The sequence below is a fragment of the Tachysurus fulvidraco genome, chromosome 3 (genome assembly GCF_022655615.1).
Source record: "Tachysurus fulvidraco isolate hzauxx_2018 chromosome 3, HZAU_PFXX_2.0, whole genome shotgun sequence".
NCBI lineage: Eukaryota > Metazoa > Chordata > Actinopteri > Siluriformes > Bagridae > Tachysurus > Tachysurus fulvidraco.
In genome coordinates this window covers 16,920,553-16,933,153 of record NC_062520.1, presented here as the reverse complement: position 1 = coordinate 16,933,153, position 12,601 = coordinate 16,920,553, and the positions used below count along the sequence as shown (strand labels likewise).

The 12,601-nt window shown below is 40.5% G+C and overlaps 1 protein-coding gene across 2 annotated transcripts in view; it reads right to left on the bottom strand.

Moving 5' to 3' along the window:
- Window positions 1-216: 216 nt before the first annotated feature.
- Window positions 217-12,601, bottom strand: part of ascc3 (activating signal cointegrator 1 complex subunit 3) — a 156,509-nt gene continuing 144,124 nt past the window's right edge. For both annotated transcript variants that reach the window (XM_027149011.2, XM_047811862.1), the window contains exons 37-42: window positions 7,590-7,814; window positions 4,635-4,786; window positions 3,693-3,843; window positions 2,074-2,280; window positions 1,207-1,382; window positions 217-1,121 (exon numbers count right to left, since the gene is read on the bottom strand). In XM_027149011.2, coding sequence (XP_027004812.2) covers window positions 974-1,121; window positions 1,207-1,382; window positions 2,074-2,280; window positions 3,693-3,843; window positions 4,635-4,786; window positions 7,590-7,814 — 1,059 coding nt within the window. In that variant the 3' untranslated portion in view covers window positions 217-973. The remainder of the gene's footprint in view (window positions 1,122-1,206; window positions 1,383-2,073; window positions 2,281-3,692; window positions 3,844-4,634; window positions 4,787-7,589; window positions 7,815-12,601) is intronic.

The window sequence follows — 12,601 nt, the reverse complement described above, 5'->3', positions numbered from 1 at the left end:
AGCAGGAGGATAATATAGAAGATTTTAATTGTGTGTAATAAACATGTTCTGTCCACTTAACATCAACTTTCCAACAAACCCATGCACAAATAACAGGAAAAATGTCTAAGCATGGGAAAAAAAGAAAGAAAGTAAAACCACATGAACATCTGCTCAGTGGGTTATTTTGAAATGCACAGAGAATACGTCAAAAGAAGACCATTAAACACATTCATCTGCAATCACATCCTTTTATTTTTCCTGAAGACAAACAATATATTCAAGGGGCAGACATTGTTTGGGAAAAAAAGAAAAAAGAAAGTGAGCTATGTTTGGTAGCTAAGCTGTGAAGAAACAAAACAACACAAACACATGTAAGTTCTTAAACCAATTTCTGTCTTTTTACTTATACATGTTTTTTCCATGACTTACTGTAAACTTCGGCACCTGCATGTCCCTGAGGCTTTATGGTGCAGGGTGTTGAGTACAGGTGGGGTTAAAGAGAGACAGAGAGAGAGAGACAGAGACAGAGAGAGAGAGATTTTCACAAACCAGATGACATTCTGCCTGAACCCAGACCTTCATAGAGGAGCATGTTTCACACACCTGCACAGAATTCCTAACCTCTTGCTCTATCCAGTTCCTTCTAGCCTCTCTGAGGTTGCACACTTCAAATATATACAAACAAACATGTGGCTCACACACTCGTCAACTAAGAAAGTGTTGTAGTTCCACCATAATGTGCTCCATTGTTGTCATATGCAGTAATAGTAATGCTATTACTATTAGAATCTTATTACTAATCGGCAACTAGACTCATACATTTCTTCATACATCCTTCAAGGCCACTCGGATCACCACCTTCTCATGCTGCTACACCTGAGTTGATCTCTACAGCATCCTCCCTGAAACACCTGGCCTGTCTTAGGCAGTGCCACTCTCACACACAAGCATGGACCTGGCCAGTATGTGTGTAGTATCACTGGATAAGAGGTCACTTCAAGTTCATTTTTCTCATGCCATCAGTGACCTCTGCATTGTCCTGGGCGGCGATGCTGGCAGGAATCACATTCAGGTGGATGTCGTACTGTTGATCCAAGCCCAGGTAGCTGTCGCTCATTAGATAGAGTGTGTAGATACACCTGCGGTACACAGAAGGATATTATACTAACATGCTGCTGGATAGGAGATCTCCTACAGCTCTGTGAACGTGTGAACTTTACTTACTTCCCCGTCTGTTCAGGTGTGTAGAAGGCCAATGATGTCACGTTTCTGTTGCGTATGTATCCCACTCGTTTGATGGCCAGAAGCTCCCTCTTGTCTACCTCACCCAGCACCAGGAACCAGCCCTCATCTTTGGGCTTGGGGAAATGTGGGGCCTGTGCCTTGCTGTCCTGCTTCCTCTGGGAGCATTCACAAAACTCAGTCAGACAAACAGTTTCCGATTGTTACTTAATAATTAAACAGCCAAAAGCAACCAAATAAGAGTCCAGGCTTATCTTAGGAAATTATGTCCATAAACCTTTCCTAACAGATGGAATGCAATCTGAGAATGAATCCCATCCTACAAAAATAAGGCCTTATGTCTCCATTTGCTAGATTCTATTTCTCATTGAGCTGGAAATGATGGATACAGCTGGGCAAACTAGTGTGTAAGCTCATAACAAAACAAAGAGGCCAAAGTGATTAAAATGATAAACAACATAAAGAGAGGTTTTGTCATGGCAGGTGTTTATGTAAGCTCGCTCTACCATGCACTCAGAAACATCATTCTGTCTACATGTGACACACAAATGTTCTAAACTACAACTAGGCCTATGAATGGATGCTTAAATGGGGTATTATTGGCTAGAATACTGCCACATATTTTAGCGATGAAATGGCTAAATATCCAATAACAGTGGATTAATAGCCTAAGGCATCTACAGATCTGACTTCACCCATTTTCTTATTTTAAGACATTTTCCATCACTGCTAATCTAACCTATAAATGTCCCAGTATGTGTGGGAACCATGCTAGTGTAAACCCTGTCATGGAGGCTGAAATGGTGTGTGGTGATGGTGTGTGTGTGCGCGCGCAGTGTGTGTTCTCACTCTTTGTCGTCCTTCATTGAGACGCTGCATGGACACTTGGAGCACATATTCCTGGTCAGCGTGAACGGGCAGCCAGCTGCTCTGCTCCCTGATGTTGGTAACAGTGGTGGACAGAGAACGTTCAGTCTGTTCCTCACAGCCTTCCCACCAGCCCTTCACACTCAAACCGACCTCCAGCACGGGCAGGTGACTTAGAAAAGCCCATGTCTAAATGATGGGGAGAGACAATCCAAGATAAATAGGGATGATGACTTATACCACAGTGTGGGTAAAATTCTCAAATCTGATTGTTCAGAAGGTGCTGATCATTTTCTGTAACAGAAGTTCTGAGAGCAGCGCCAGCTGGAAACAAATCATTGGGACACTTCAATGGAATATGATCTACATAATCTAAGAATAATAATAAATGGATTAAATAACTGTTGATATGGTGAAGCTTTCTGTACGTGTGTTTTTTTAACAATTATGGAAGGAGCATTGGGAATAAGCATCTCTACCCAAAGTCTACAGAAAAAAGGATTTTGTGGTTCTCAGTAACATAACAATGCATTTCTTTGCTGTATCAAGTATAAAAAAAATTAAATGTAATTAAATGTAATGTATATGTGTGTGTGTGTGTGTGTGTGTGTGTGTGTGTGTGTGGATAAAAATCAATATTGTTCATTATTAAAAAAATAAACCTGTAATTTCTTTCAAATCTTGCGGCATAAAAGGAATAAAACACTTTTAAGTTAATCATGTCCCATCATCTTTATTTATTCTTTATTTAACAAATGATCTTGCCAGAAGCAGAACTGAGGCCTACAACTACACATGAGCTAGTTTATGATAAAATAAAAAAACACTAATTCATTTCCATGTACACTGTAACAAGCGCATGGCAAACAATATTAAAAAATATATCACATTCCTGTCAGCTATACTTTATGTGCTTATGCTAGCAGCAACATGAGGAAGGAGCGGTATAATATAATATTAAGAACATGTGCAGTGTGTGCATGTATGAGTGACAGGCTGATGGAGAATGACAGAGCTCGACTGCTGCAGCTCCGTGAGTATTAAAGCCATGAAAGGGGGGGAAAACAGCACAGATTCACCCTGCCAAAGCTATTTATGCGAGGATTACATTTCCTCAGCGAATGAGACGAGAACGCGGCGGTGCATGTGCTTATTTAATTAGCAGGGCCGAGGCTGCTGGGGGTGTGTTGCGGAAGGTGGGGGGTGGCTGGAATACTGATGGGGAATGGGCGCTGGGCTCGCCGCTCTGCCCGGACGCTCTCATTACCGTCGCAATTAGCACTTAGATTGGAGCGCTAAACCCTCTCATTTGGGAGGTAATTGGGGATCCTGGTGCTACCTGAGACCACCGTGACCGTCTGCTGCTTTCTGCAAATCACATGTTTGTGAGTGTGTGTATGTGTGCTCTCTGAGGTGTGTGAATGCCATTCTTAGCGTTACAAGAGACAAGATCCTTAGGTCTTAAATCCTACAATCTCTTAAGATGCTGTCCATCATTTTACACATAAAATCATTGCAGTACTACACCTTTCTGAATCTTGTGTTATATTTCATTGAAGATGATATTTTTGAGTTCGGTCATGTGTGTAATAGTGTGTTACCTGAGTGATCTGTTGGCGCTCAAACACCTCCTTCACCATGGCTGTAAAAATCCCCTCTCTTCCATCACAGGCGGCTATGAGCTCAGGAAGACTGTCGATTGGGCCTTTATAACCTCCGGTTCCACCCTTCCCACCATTGGAGCCCCATTTCCTGTTGTAAACAGTGAGGAGAAAAAAGGCTGAGATGAGCTCTTCCTGCTGTCTCAGCATGGCAGGATTTCCAGCCTTCCCTTATCCTTGTCTTACCATTTTTATTGTCTTTTTACAAAATTACACTTCACAACGGGACGTAACACACCGAAATGAATTATACGGGTAAAGAAAATCCGGTGCCAACCACAGCTTTGTGTGTGTGTGTATGTGTGTGTGTGAGAGAGAGAGAGAGTGGGAGAGAGAAAGAGAGAGAAAGGGGTGAACTGGGGCTGTGTTTGAGGCCGTCCAGAGGACAGTGCTGGCAGATAAGCAATGCTAATGGTGTTTGCAGAGTTTGAACAGAGGTGGTAGATGGATTAGGCATAAGACCATGTGACCGAGCTATAATCAAAGCACCACAGGTGAGAGGTATGCTTCTCAGGACACCGCTAACAGGAAGTGAGCAGTCTATCTTATCTCAGACATGAGTAAGATGCCGACAATACTGTGAGTAATGACTAATTCCCCACAAAGCATAAAGTATAATTCACATGGCCAGAGAGGAATTGATGAATAGAAGGTAAAAGTTTTTTACAAGGTTCAATTATAGTAAGTATTAAACAACAGCAAGTCTTAAAATGCATTAAAGTACATAATCTCCTGAAGGAAAAAAAAGTAGATCATAAATACAGTTGGCTAGGAGAAGTTTAACAATTTGAAATGCATGATATGAAGACGATGGATATTGCAGATCTGTACATAATAATAACTGCTGGGTTTCTGGGTAAACAGGAGTCATAGTCCACATACCTGAACAGGTAGAGGTTCTGCTGGTCTACATGCGGCAGGGTGAGCAAAGAGGAGTCGTTAAGCCACCTAGCTTGAACAATCATCTGCACCAGATTACAGATGCTCAGAGCAGATATCAGCCAGCCCTCATTCGCTACCACGTCCAACATGGCCTGCAGAAACAAGACAAAAAAAAACTGTCACACAAACTGATTGAGAGGTCGCTAAAAGAGATGTAAATATTCATTTATTAAAATTGTGTAAACATGTTAAGCAAGTCTATTTATGATTCCCATCATTAAAAATGTAGAAACTCAATCCTACGACTCGGTCCATCTTTTTCTTCTGTCTGCTGCTCTCGTATTCAACATAAGGTTAAAGTTTGCTGAGCTCAGCTGCGCTAACAAACTTAATTAATCAAAAAGTCATTTCCTCTGTAACTATGACTAAAAAGCACCTTGAGTGCAGCGGCAAGCCTAGCGAGTTAATCAAAATGCTAATGCAGTACAAATTAAAGTTGTGATTAACATTTCACAGTAGCTGCTTGAGCAAACTGGAGACAGCAACGGGCTGATGTCACCGGAGCCTCTGCGAAGGACGGATGGAGAAAGGCTAAGGGAGCGAGATGGAGAAAATAAACGACGAGGACGGATGATCACACAAGCGCTATATCTCATTTAACCTGTCTCTAAAATTGCTCTCCACTGCTGCTGGAGGAAACAGATAGAAATCTGTAGCCCTTCCAGTACTCAGAGCACAAGCACAGCTATAAAGTACCTCATTAGCACAGAGATGACTAGAATTATTTATCTAACTATAAGAGATCTTCTCAAAGCCTGCCCTAATCCAAGACTCTGTGTGTGTGTGTGTGTGTGTGTGTGTGTGTGTGTGTGTGTCCTGTACACCTTAAGTGTGGAAGGGAAAATAAAGAAAACCTCAGAGACACACACACATTATATATAAATGATTAATGTCTCTCTCTCTCTCTTTATATATATATATATATATATATATATATATATATATATATATATATATATATATATATATATATATATATATATATAAATAATTGGATATATAGAATAGAAGATATTCTTTGTTGAAGTGAAAGGATATTGGAAATACTGCTCAGTTTACACTGGGCGGCTCTCTATTCACCAAATACCGACATCACTCAGATTAAGCAAGATAATCCCAACAAATGGACTGGATGTGAATTAAGACTTTGAATTAAGACTTGCTGATATGAAATTGGCTGGACGGCCTAGTGGACTGTACTGATTAATCCTCAGACAGCACTCTGTAGTTAGCTCAGCTGTGTGCTAGGAAAGGCTAGCTTTGTATACATGCTGAGAAGACAGGCAGCTGCTGGCAGAGGAGCTACAACCTGGCACAGCAGGAACCTGAAAAAGTAACCACATGGACAAGCATGGCCAATCATTCACACACACACTCACACTCTCTCTCACACACACACACACACACACACACACACACACACACACACACACACACACACACACACACACACACACACACACACACACACACACACACCGGCTGTAGAGAATCAAGCACATCCACAGGCATGAACAATGTCTTACAGATCCACAGACAGATCCATTCCCAAAGCCAGACTGCCAGCGTGAACAATCAGCATAGTGCACATCCTCAGAGCAGGCATAACCAATCGCAAACAGATCCAAAGGCCTGCCATCAGGCATGAACAATCGACAACAGGTTATCTAGCTAGCTTCGGATGCTTTTATGACACAGCCAGAAACCTGACATCCATGTGGCAATAAATCATCTCCACACCTCTGCCATTTTGCCCCTGGCTCACGGCAGCGTTCAAAGAGGATGTTTGTTGTGCGCGTGATGTTCCAAGATTTTATTGGGGTTTTTGCATGATGGAAGAAAAGTTAGTCTTTCATGCCGTACAGGGAAAAGCTCAATTCAAATACCTCTGGAATGACGACAGCCTAAATTTAGAGTGAAGATACTTTTATGTGTGATACAGAATTAATAGAAAAAATCTCCAGTGTAAAATGAATTTACGTCAATCTCTATTTGACGACACACAGTGACATTTGCTTTAGTGGGAGAAGGCAATGAGCTGCACTGTTGTTTTAATGCATTTGATCTGTGAAGGGATGTGAAATGCTGTCCTGTCTCTAAGGTGCCGTAAGTGTCTGCCCTCACACTGTATTTATAGGCCTCCGAACCCAGGCATCCGAACAACGTCATGAACCAGTCGCATGAATAACTGCCAGTTTAACAACATATCTGGACACACAGTAAATGCACAATATCTTCCTAAATAAAATCAAGCACAGGGGTTTTGCAAAGTCTATAGTCTGGCATTATTTTGTAAATGTCATAAGACATAAGAGGAATTTTCCGGTGTAGAGAGGGAATGATTTGAGTGGAATATGAACATAAAATTGTGAAACATATGTTTTATGGATTGCACAGTAACTCTATATAGCTGACTTTGGAGTGATTGTTAAGTGCAGTTCACACAATGCTGTGTAACAGGGCAAAGCCTGAAGTCTGCATAAACCAAGCTTTAGGTCAGGTCTCAGTTGTCACATTGGAAGGGATGAATTTCCTTTTTTTTTCTCAAAGGAACATCCGAGAGGTCTTCACTGACACATGGAAATGTGCTCAGCTATACCATACACAGGCCTTAGCATCAATTTTATGATGTATGAAGACAAGCAAATCGCTTTGATGGCAATGAAAGCCCCCCAGATGATGGAAAGGGAGGCCGTAGTAAAATGTATAGGGTTTGGATGGCCTCCACTCTAATGCAGCGTATGCCAAGAGAACATGAAGGCCCAGCAACAATGGAAAGCAGATCTGATGCATATACATCATGAAGATCAACACACACACACACACACACACACACACACACACACACACACACACACACACACACACACACACACACACAGATGTTTCACTAACCTGACAGATGCGGATGGCGTTGTCCAGGACGGTCTTTGTGTCTGTGCTGTAATCAGTGCAGGGCAGCTGGGCTCTGCTGAAGTGGGCCTGTAACAGCAGGTTGGCCTTGGTGTGTGAGCTGTCGTATGAGTGAGGATTGACCTGCAGGGGAAGCCGCCTGGCTAACTCGCTGTTCAGCTGATCTTCGTTATGGCGCACTGGAAGTTCAGCATATTCCTCTGCATCCTGAAAACAATGCACAGACAGCACTGAGGTTATTTGGGATGAAAACTATCATTCCCTTGCCATTGAGAATACACTGCACCAACTCTCTAAAGTAATGATTTAAGAAGACGTGTGGCGTTTGGAACATATAAAAGACTAACATTCTGCTTAGTAGATAAAATTCTAGCATTTTGGATAAAGGCCTTGGTTGAAAAATGGATGACTGTGTTAGTGGGAACAGCTGCATCAAATGCATTAAATCTCTCTGCTTTCACTATATAAGCTCTTGAAACACTTTTATATCTAATGTAAAAGGCAGGTTTTCCTGGCAGGTTTATGACATTTAGTATACAATACTGTGAAGAGAGATCTTTTGGAAAAATAAACCCTGTCATTTTCAAAACTTGAAGAATAAATAATAGGAAGGACTACATGGTTAAAACAACGTTTAAGAGGAATGTAAGAAAAGAAAGACGAGCGCAAAAAGACAACATTTACTGTCCGAGTGAAAAGAATCATGCAGTACTTTTCTTTTATACATCTGGGGAACAGAGAGTTAAGTGCTTTTCTGAAGGGCCAAACAGTGGGAGTTTAACGGTGAATAGGCTTAAGCATACGACCTACTGATCAGTAGCATGAAGCCTTAACCTCTGAAGAACTGCATGTAGCTAAGAAGCAGGACACGTGTATAGCTATCATTTTATTTTTAAATGATCCCTTCACAAAATACACTTCACAACATATTTTGCTGATTAAATAACAAAGTTTGCTGATTGTATGGAATGATATACAACTGTCAAGAAAGACAGGGATTTCAGCATTATGACTCGTATATGTGATGTTTTTGTCCATTAGTCTCATAACTCTATTACAACACTAACTACATCTATCCCCATTCCATCTTAATCCAAATAATAACTTTGGACACATCTGACACCAAACATCTCTTGGCTGATTAAATTTTTTTTTTCTGGATGTACCATTCCTTGCTTTTTCTGCACCTAGGGAAAATAAACACATTGAAAATCCAAGCTGATCTTGTTTCCAGGTCTAATCTAAGTGCATGAGTACAGTGTGCCTGTTGCCTGCTGTTAAGCATAAATGCAAAGGCACGAGTTCTTGTGTAAGGCCATTCTTGTTCACGTTTTTAACATACACTTGTAAGAGGAGGCAGTGAGCACAGCCCTGTGCTTCCCTCAACCACTATCCATCAGTGCTACAGCACTGTGCGTAAACACCTCTGAGCCAGGAAAGTGTGAAACCTTAAAAAAACGAAGAACAAAAGAGCATATCAGTGCATGATTTATTATTTCTGAGGGCAACGAGTCAGCGTACGAGTCTACAGAGGATAAAAGAAGGCAGGTGATCTGTAAACAGAAGCAGCGACACTAAGCTCTCGTAAGATATTCTCCGTCTCGGCTGACATTTACATACACAGAGTGCGACCGCGACGCTTTAGAGAGGCTGACTGAGTGCTTTTGATTCTTCAGCAGAAGTGCAGATTCTTCTGACATCCTGAACAGAAAGAGTGCTCGTCTGACTAGTCTTTTGGAAAAGACATTTTGAGTGCTTTAACAGCATCATTCAACTCTTAAGCGTTCAGTGATATTTAGAGGAGTGAAACATAGGATTTAATAGCAGGAGGTGAGAAAGAGGAAGGGAGAAAGAGAGAGAACCAAATAGAGAATGGGTGGAAGAAAGAAATCGACTGGGTGCCTCATTATGACCACGCCATAGTAATTAGAGGCCATTGAGGGGATGGGGGGTCTTTGTGTCCCTGACAGGAGGAGTGAATTGAGGGTATTGAACCTAAGGCTGGGGTGGAGTAGGGGGTTGGCATGGGCCCAGTCTGCCTCATGTCATGCTTTTGTTAGCCAATCTGTGGGGACTTAAACACTGAGACATGTTAAAGGATAATAAAGTAGTGTGCACGTTAATAGGAAGATTGGGACCTCTGTGTGTAACCCAGCCAACAATTAGCACTGCAACATGTGCACTCTCGCTGGCACTGGAGAACGTGCACACCATAACTGCCAAAAACAGTGTCTTACTGCTCATGGCACTGCAACAGCTACTGTACCAGCTCATTAACACCAACCACACACACTGTGCTAAATGCTGCTAATCAGTTTTAATCAACTCGCCATGACTTCAGCAGTTCTGAATGCCTCAGTGGCTGTGAAGACATTATATCACGGCTTAAAAAACCCCCAAAAACCTGACGTAAATTCACAGATTGAGACATACATGGAAAGACCAGCGTCCAAAATTGTTTTGTATATTCTATTAAGAAGTTTAGATAGAATTTAGATATGATGACAAGATCAGTAAAATGCCATTAAACTATGATTAAAAATTTTGTATATTTTCAATTATTATTCTACAAGAGATCATTACTTTATTACTTGTGGAGCGGTAAGCGATGGTGGTACAAAAAAAAGTAACCACAATCATTAAAATTAGTGTAACCAAGTGATATAAGTGTATGGAAATAAAACTCAGTGTAACATTCTGGTTGTCTGTAGTAACTGTTCTGTCTGTATCCATCAAAATATGTTATAGACTGAGAAACTCCAGGACCAGGATAGAAGAAGCATAACTTTTATTGATGGACAATGACACAATAAGATAGCAGGATACTACACAACACCAGATCTTCACACCAGGCCCTACATTTTGTTCTCTAAAATGTATTTAATCCAGACCATGTTTAAGTAAAAATATCCACATTAGTTAAACACACCACACACAGCTGCATAGGATGAAGAGTGATAAAAATCTAAAATGTGTGAGACCAATGTGTTTAAGAGCAGGGGGTCTGTGAGCGGTGTGTAATGTTTTATTTGCTACAGTGGTGAAAAGTTCAGGAATAAAAAGCTCCAATAAATATACAGAATATTGTTCTACACATTAGAATGACGATGAGCCTAGCTTGAATAGTTCATAAAAATGGTAATGAGTTTATTGAAGTTAAAGCACCACTGGGTTAGATCATTGTTAGCATGCATGAAAAATCTGTAAGAATCTGCTGTACAAATCAAATTATTTTTTATTTTTTTAAGAAATTTTTCTTGACCTTATGGGAAGGTCAAGAATATTATTAGTTTATAATTTATTATTTAAAAGGCTATTGTTCCTTCAGTAACATAGAAGGGGAAAAGAAACAACCTTCAATATTTAACAAATATATCTATATAAAAAAAACTATAAAATTATAGCAACATAATGGTGTCACTTATAAAAAGCATCAGCAGCTTGCCCGCCTGCTGTCTGCATCCACTTCACTGTGTGTGTGTGCGTGTGTGTGTAAGAAGTGAAACAGATGTGATGTCACTGGTCACTAGTGAAGTGTAAAAAAGCTTTATGTCCCAATTATGTCAGCTATCAGCGGAGATGCGGAGGTCAGAGCGGGTGAACCCCGAGAGAACAGACGATGTGAAACCAGCCCTCAAATAGAGGGAAAGTAAAGAGGTGCTAATTGTCCACTACCCTAGAGAGCTGCAACTGTGTGTGTGTGTGTATGTGTGTGTGTGTGCTAGCTGTGCTTACAGTCCTCAGTTAGGCTGGTGTGTTAGGAAGTTCTGATCTACTGTAAAAGCAGGATACAAGCAGTCAATCAGTAGACAAACTGGACGCAGTGACAGTGTAGTGATCTAACCGAGCGTAATTTGTCACGTGTGTGTATTTTGTTTTTCTTTTAAATGCTTATATCATGTTTCTGCATTAGCATGTAAACGTAACCTGCAAACATCCCTTCTTCTAAAATGAAATATTAGACATAACTTTTACATCATTAGGAAACGTGGACATTAGGTACTAGACCCATTTTCAGTTAGGCATATACATATACATATACAGTAGGTAGGAATTATGTGCAGAAACAAGTGAGACAAGTCTACAGTGCGTATACATTTTCATTTGAAATTTAAATGTTTTTCCCCCCCATAACACAAAACACACAACAGATAAAAAATAGTGTGCAGCCTTAGGCTATGTTCACATCACTGCCTTTTTATGCACCATTCTGATTTTGCTTTTTGTTTAGTTTTTTGCTCAGACAGGATCTGATTCACATTCACAACTGCACCAAGTGACTCTTATCTGTTTTTAATTTGATTGCACCTGTGCCCTGAAGCTCCCTGCATGAGGCGCATTGATTTCTTGTGCAATTATTTCACTACACTACTCGGTTCCTTCTTGTTATCCTTGAATTTCTTATTTCCTTTCACTGAATATACTTCCTCATTGCCACTGTCCTCACATTGCTGTTTTGCTGCACTGGATGATGATGATGATGATGATGATGATGATGAAATGTAGAGATGATCTGAAGCAAAGATCCTTTTGAAAGCTTTTTAAAAGCAACACTGTATAGCTTTTCTTTCAGTGGAATGGGGAATGACTAAAAATGTTTTAATCCACATTTTCACCAGATTAGGATCCAATCCCTCGTTAGTTATGGAAGTTTAATGATGCACTACATAAAAACAATGGCAACTCTATCAGATATTGCAATTCTGGATTTTAAAATGTTTTCTCGTTTTCAGTCAGATCTTTCAGCATTGACGCACACACCGCAGAGACCATGTCATAAGCAACATTTTTTTTTATTGCTTTTTATCTCTCTGCAAAATTTGCTGGAATTTCTGGAAAAATAGTTTGACACCTTTGATGTTATACAGCAATATGAATTTTGCTAGTTTTTTAAGTGTCCATGTAAATGATTTAAATCAATCTGCTCATGCCACTGATTTTCCAAAGGTAGACATGGTCACTGATGTCACTGACCGGTCCAACCTAGTAGAGAT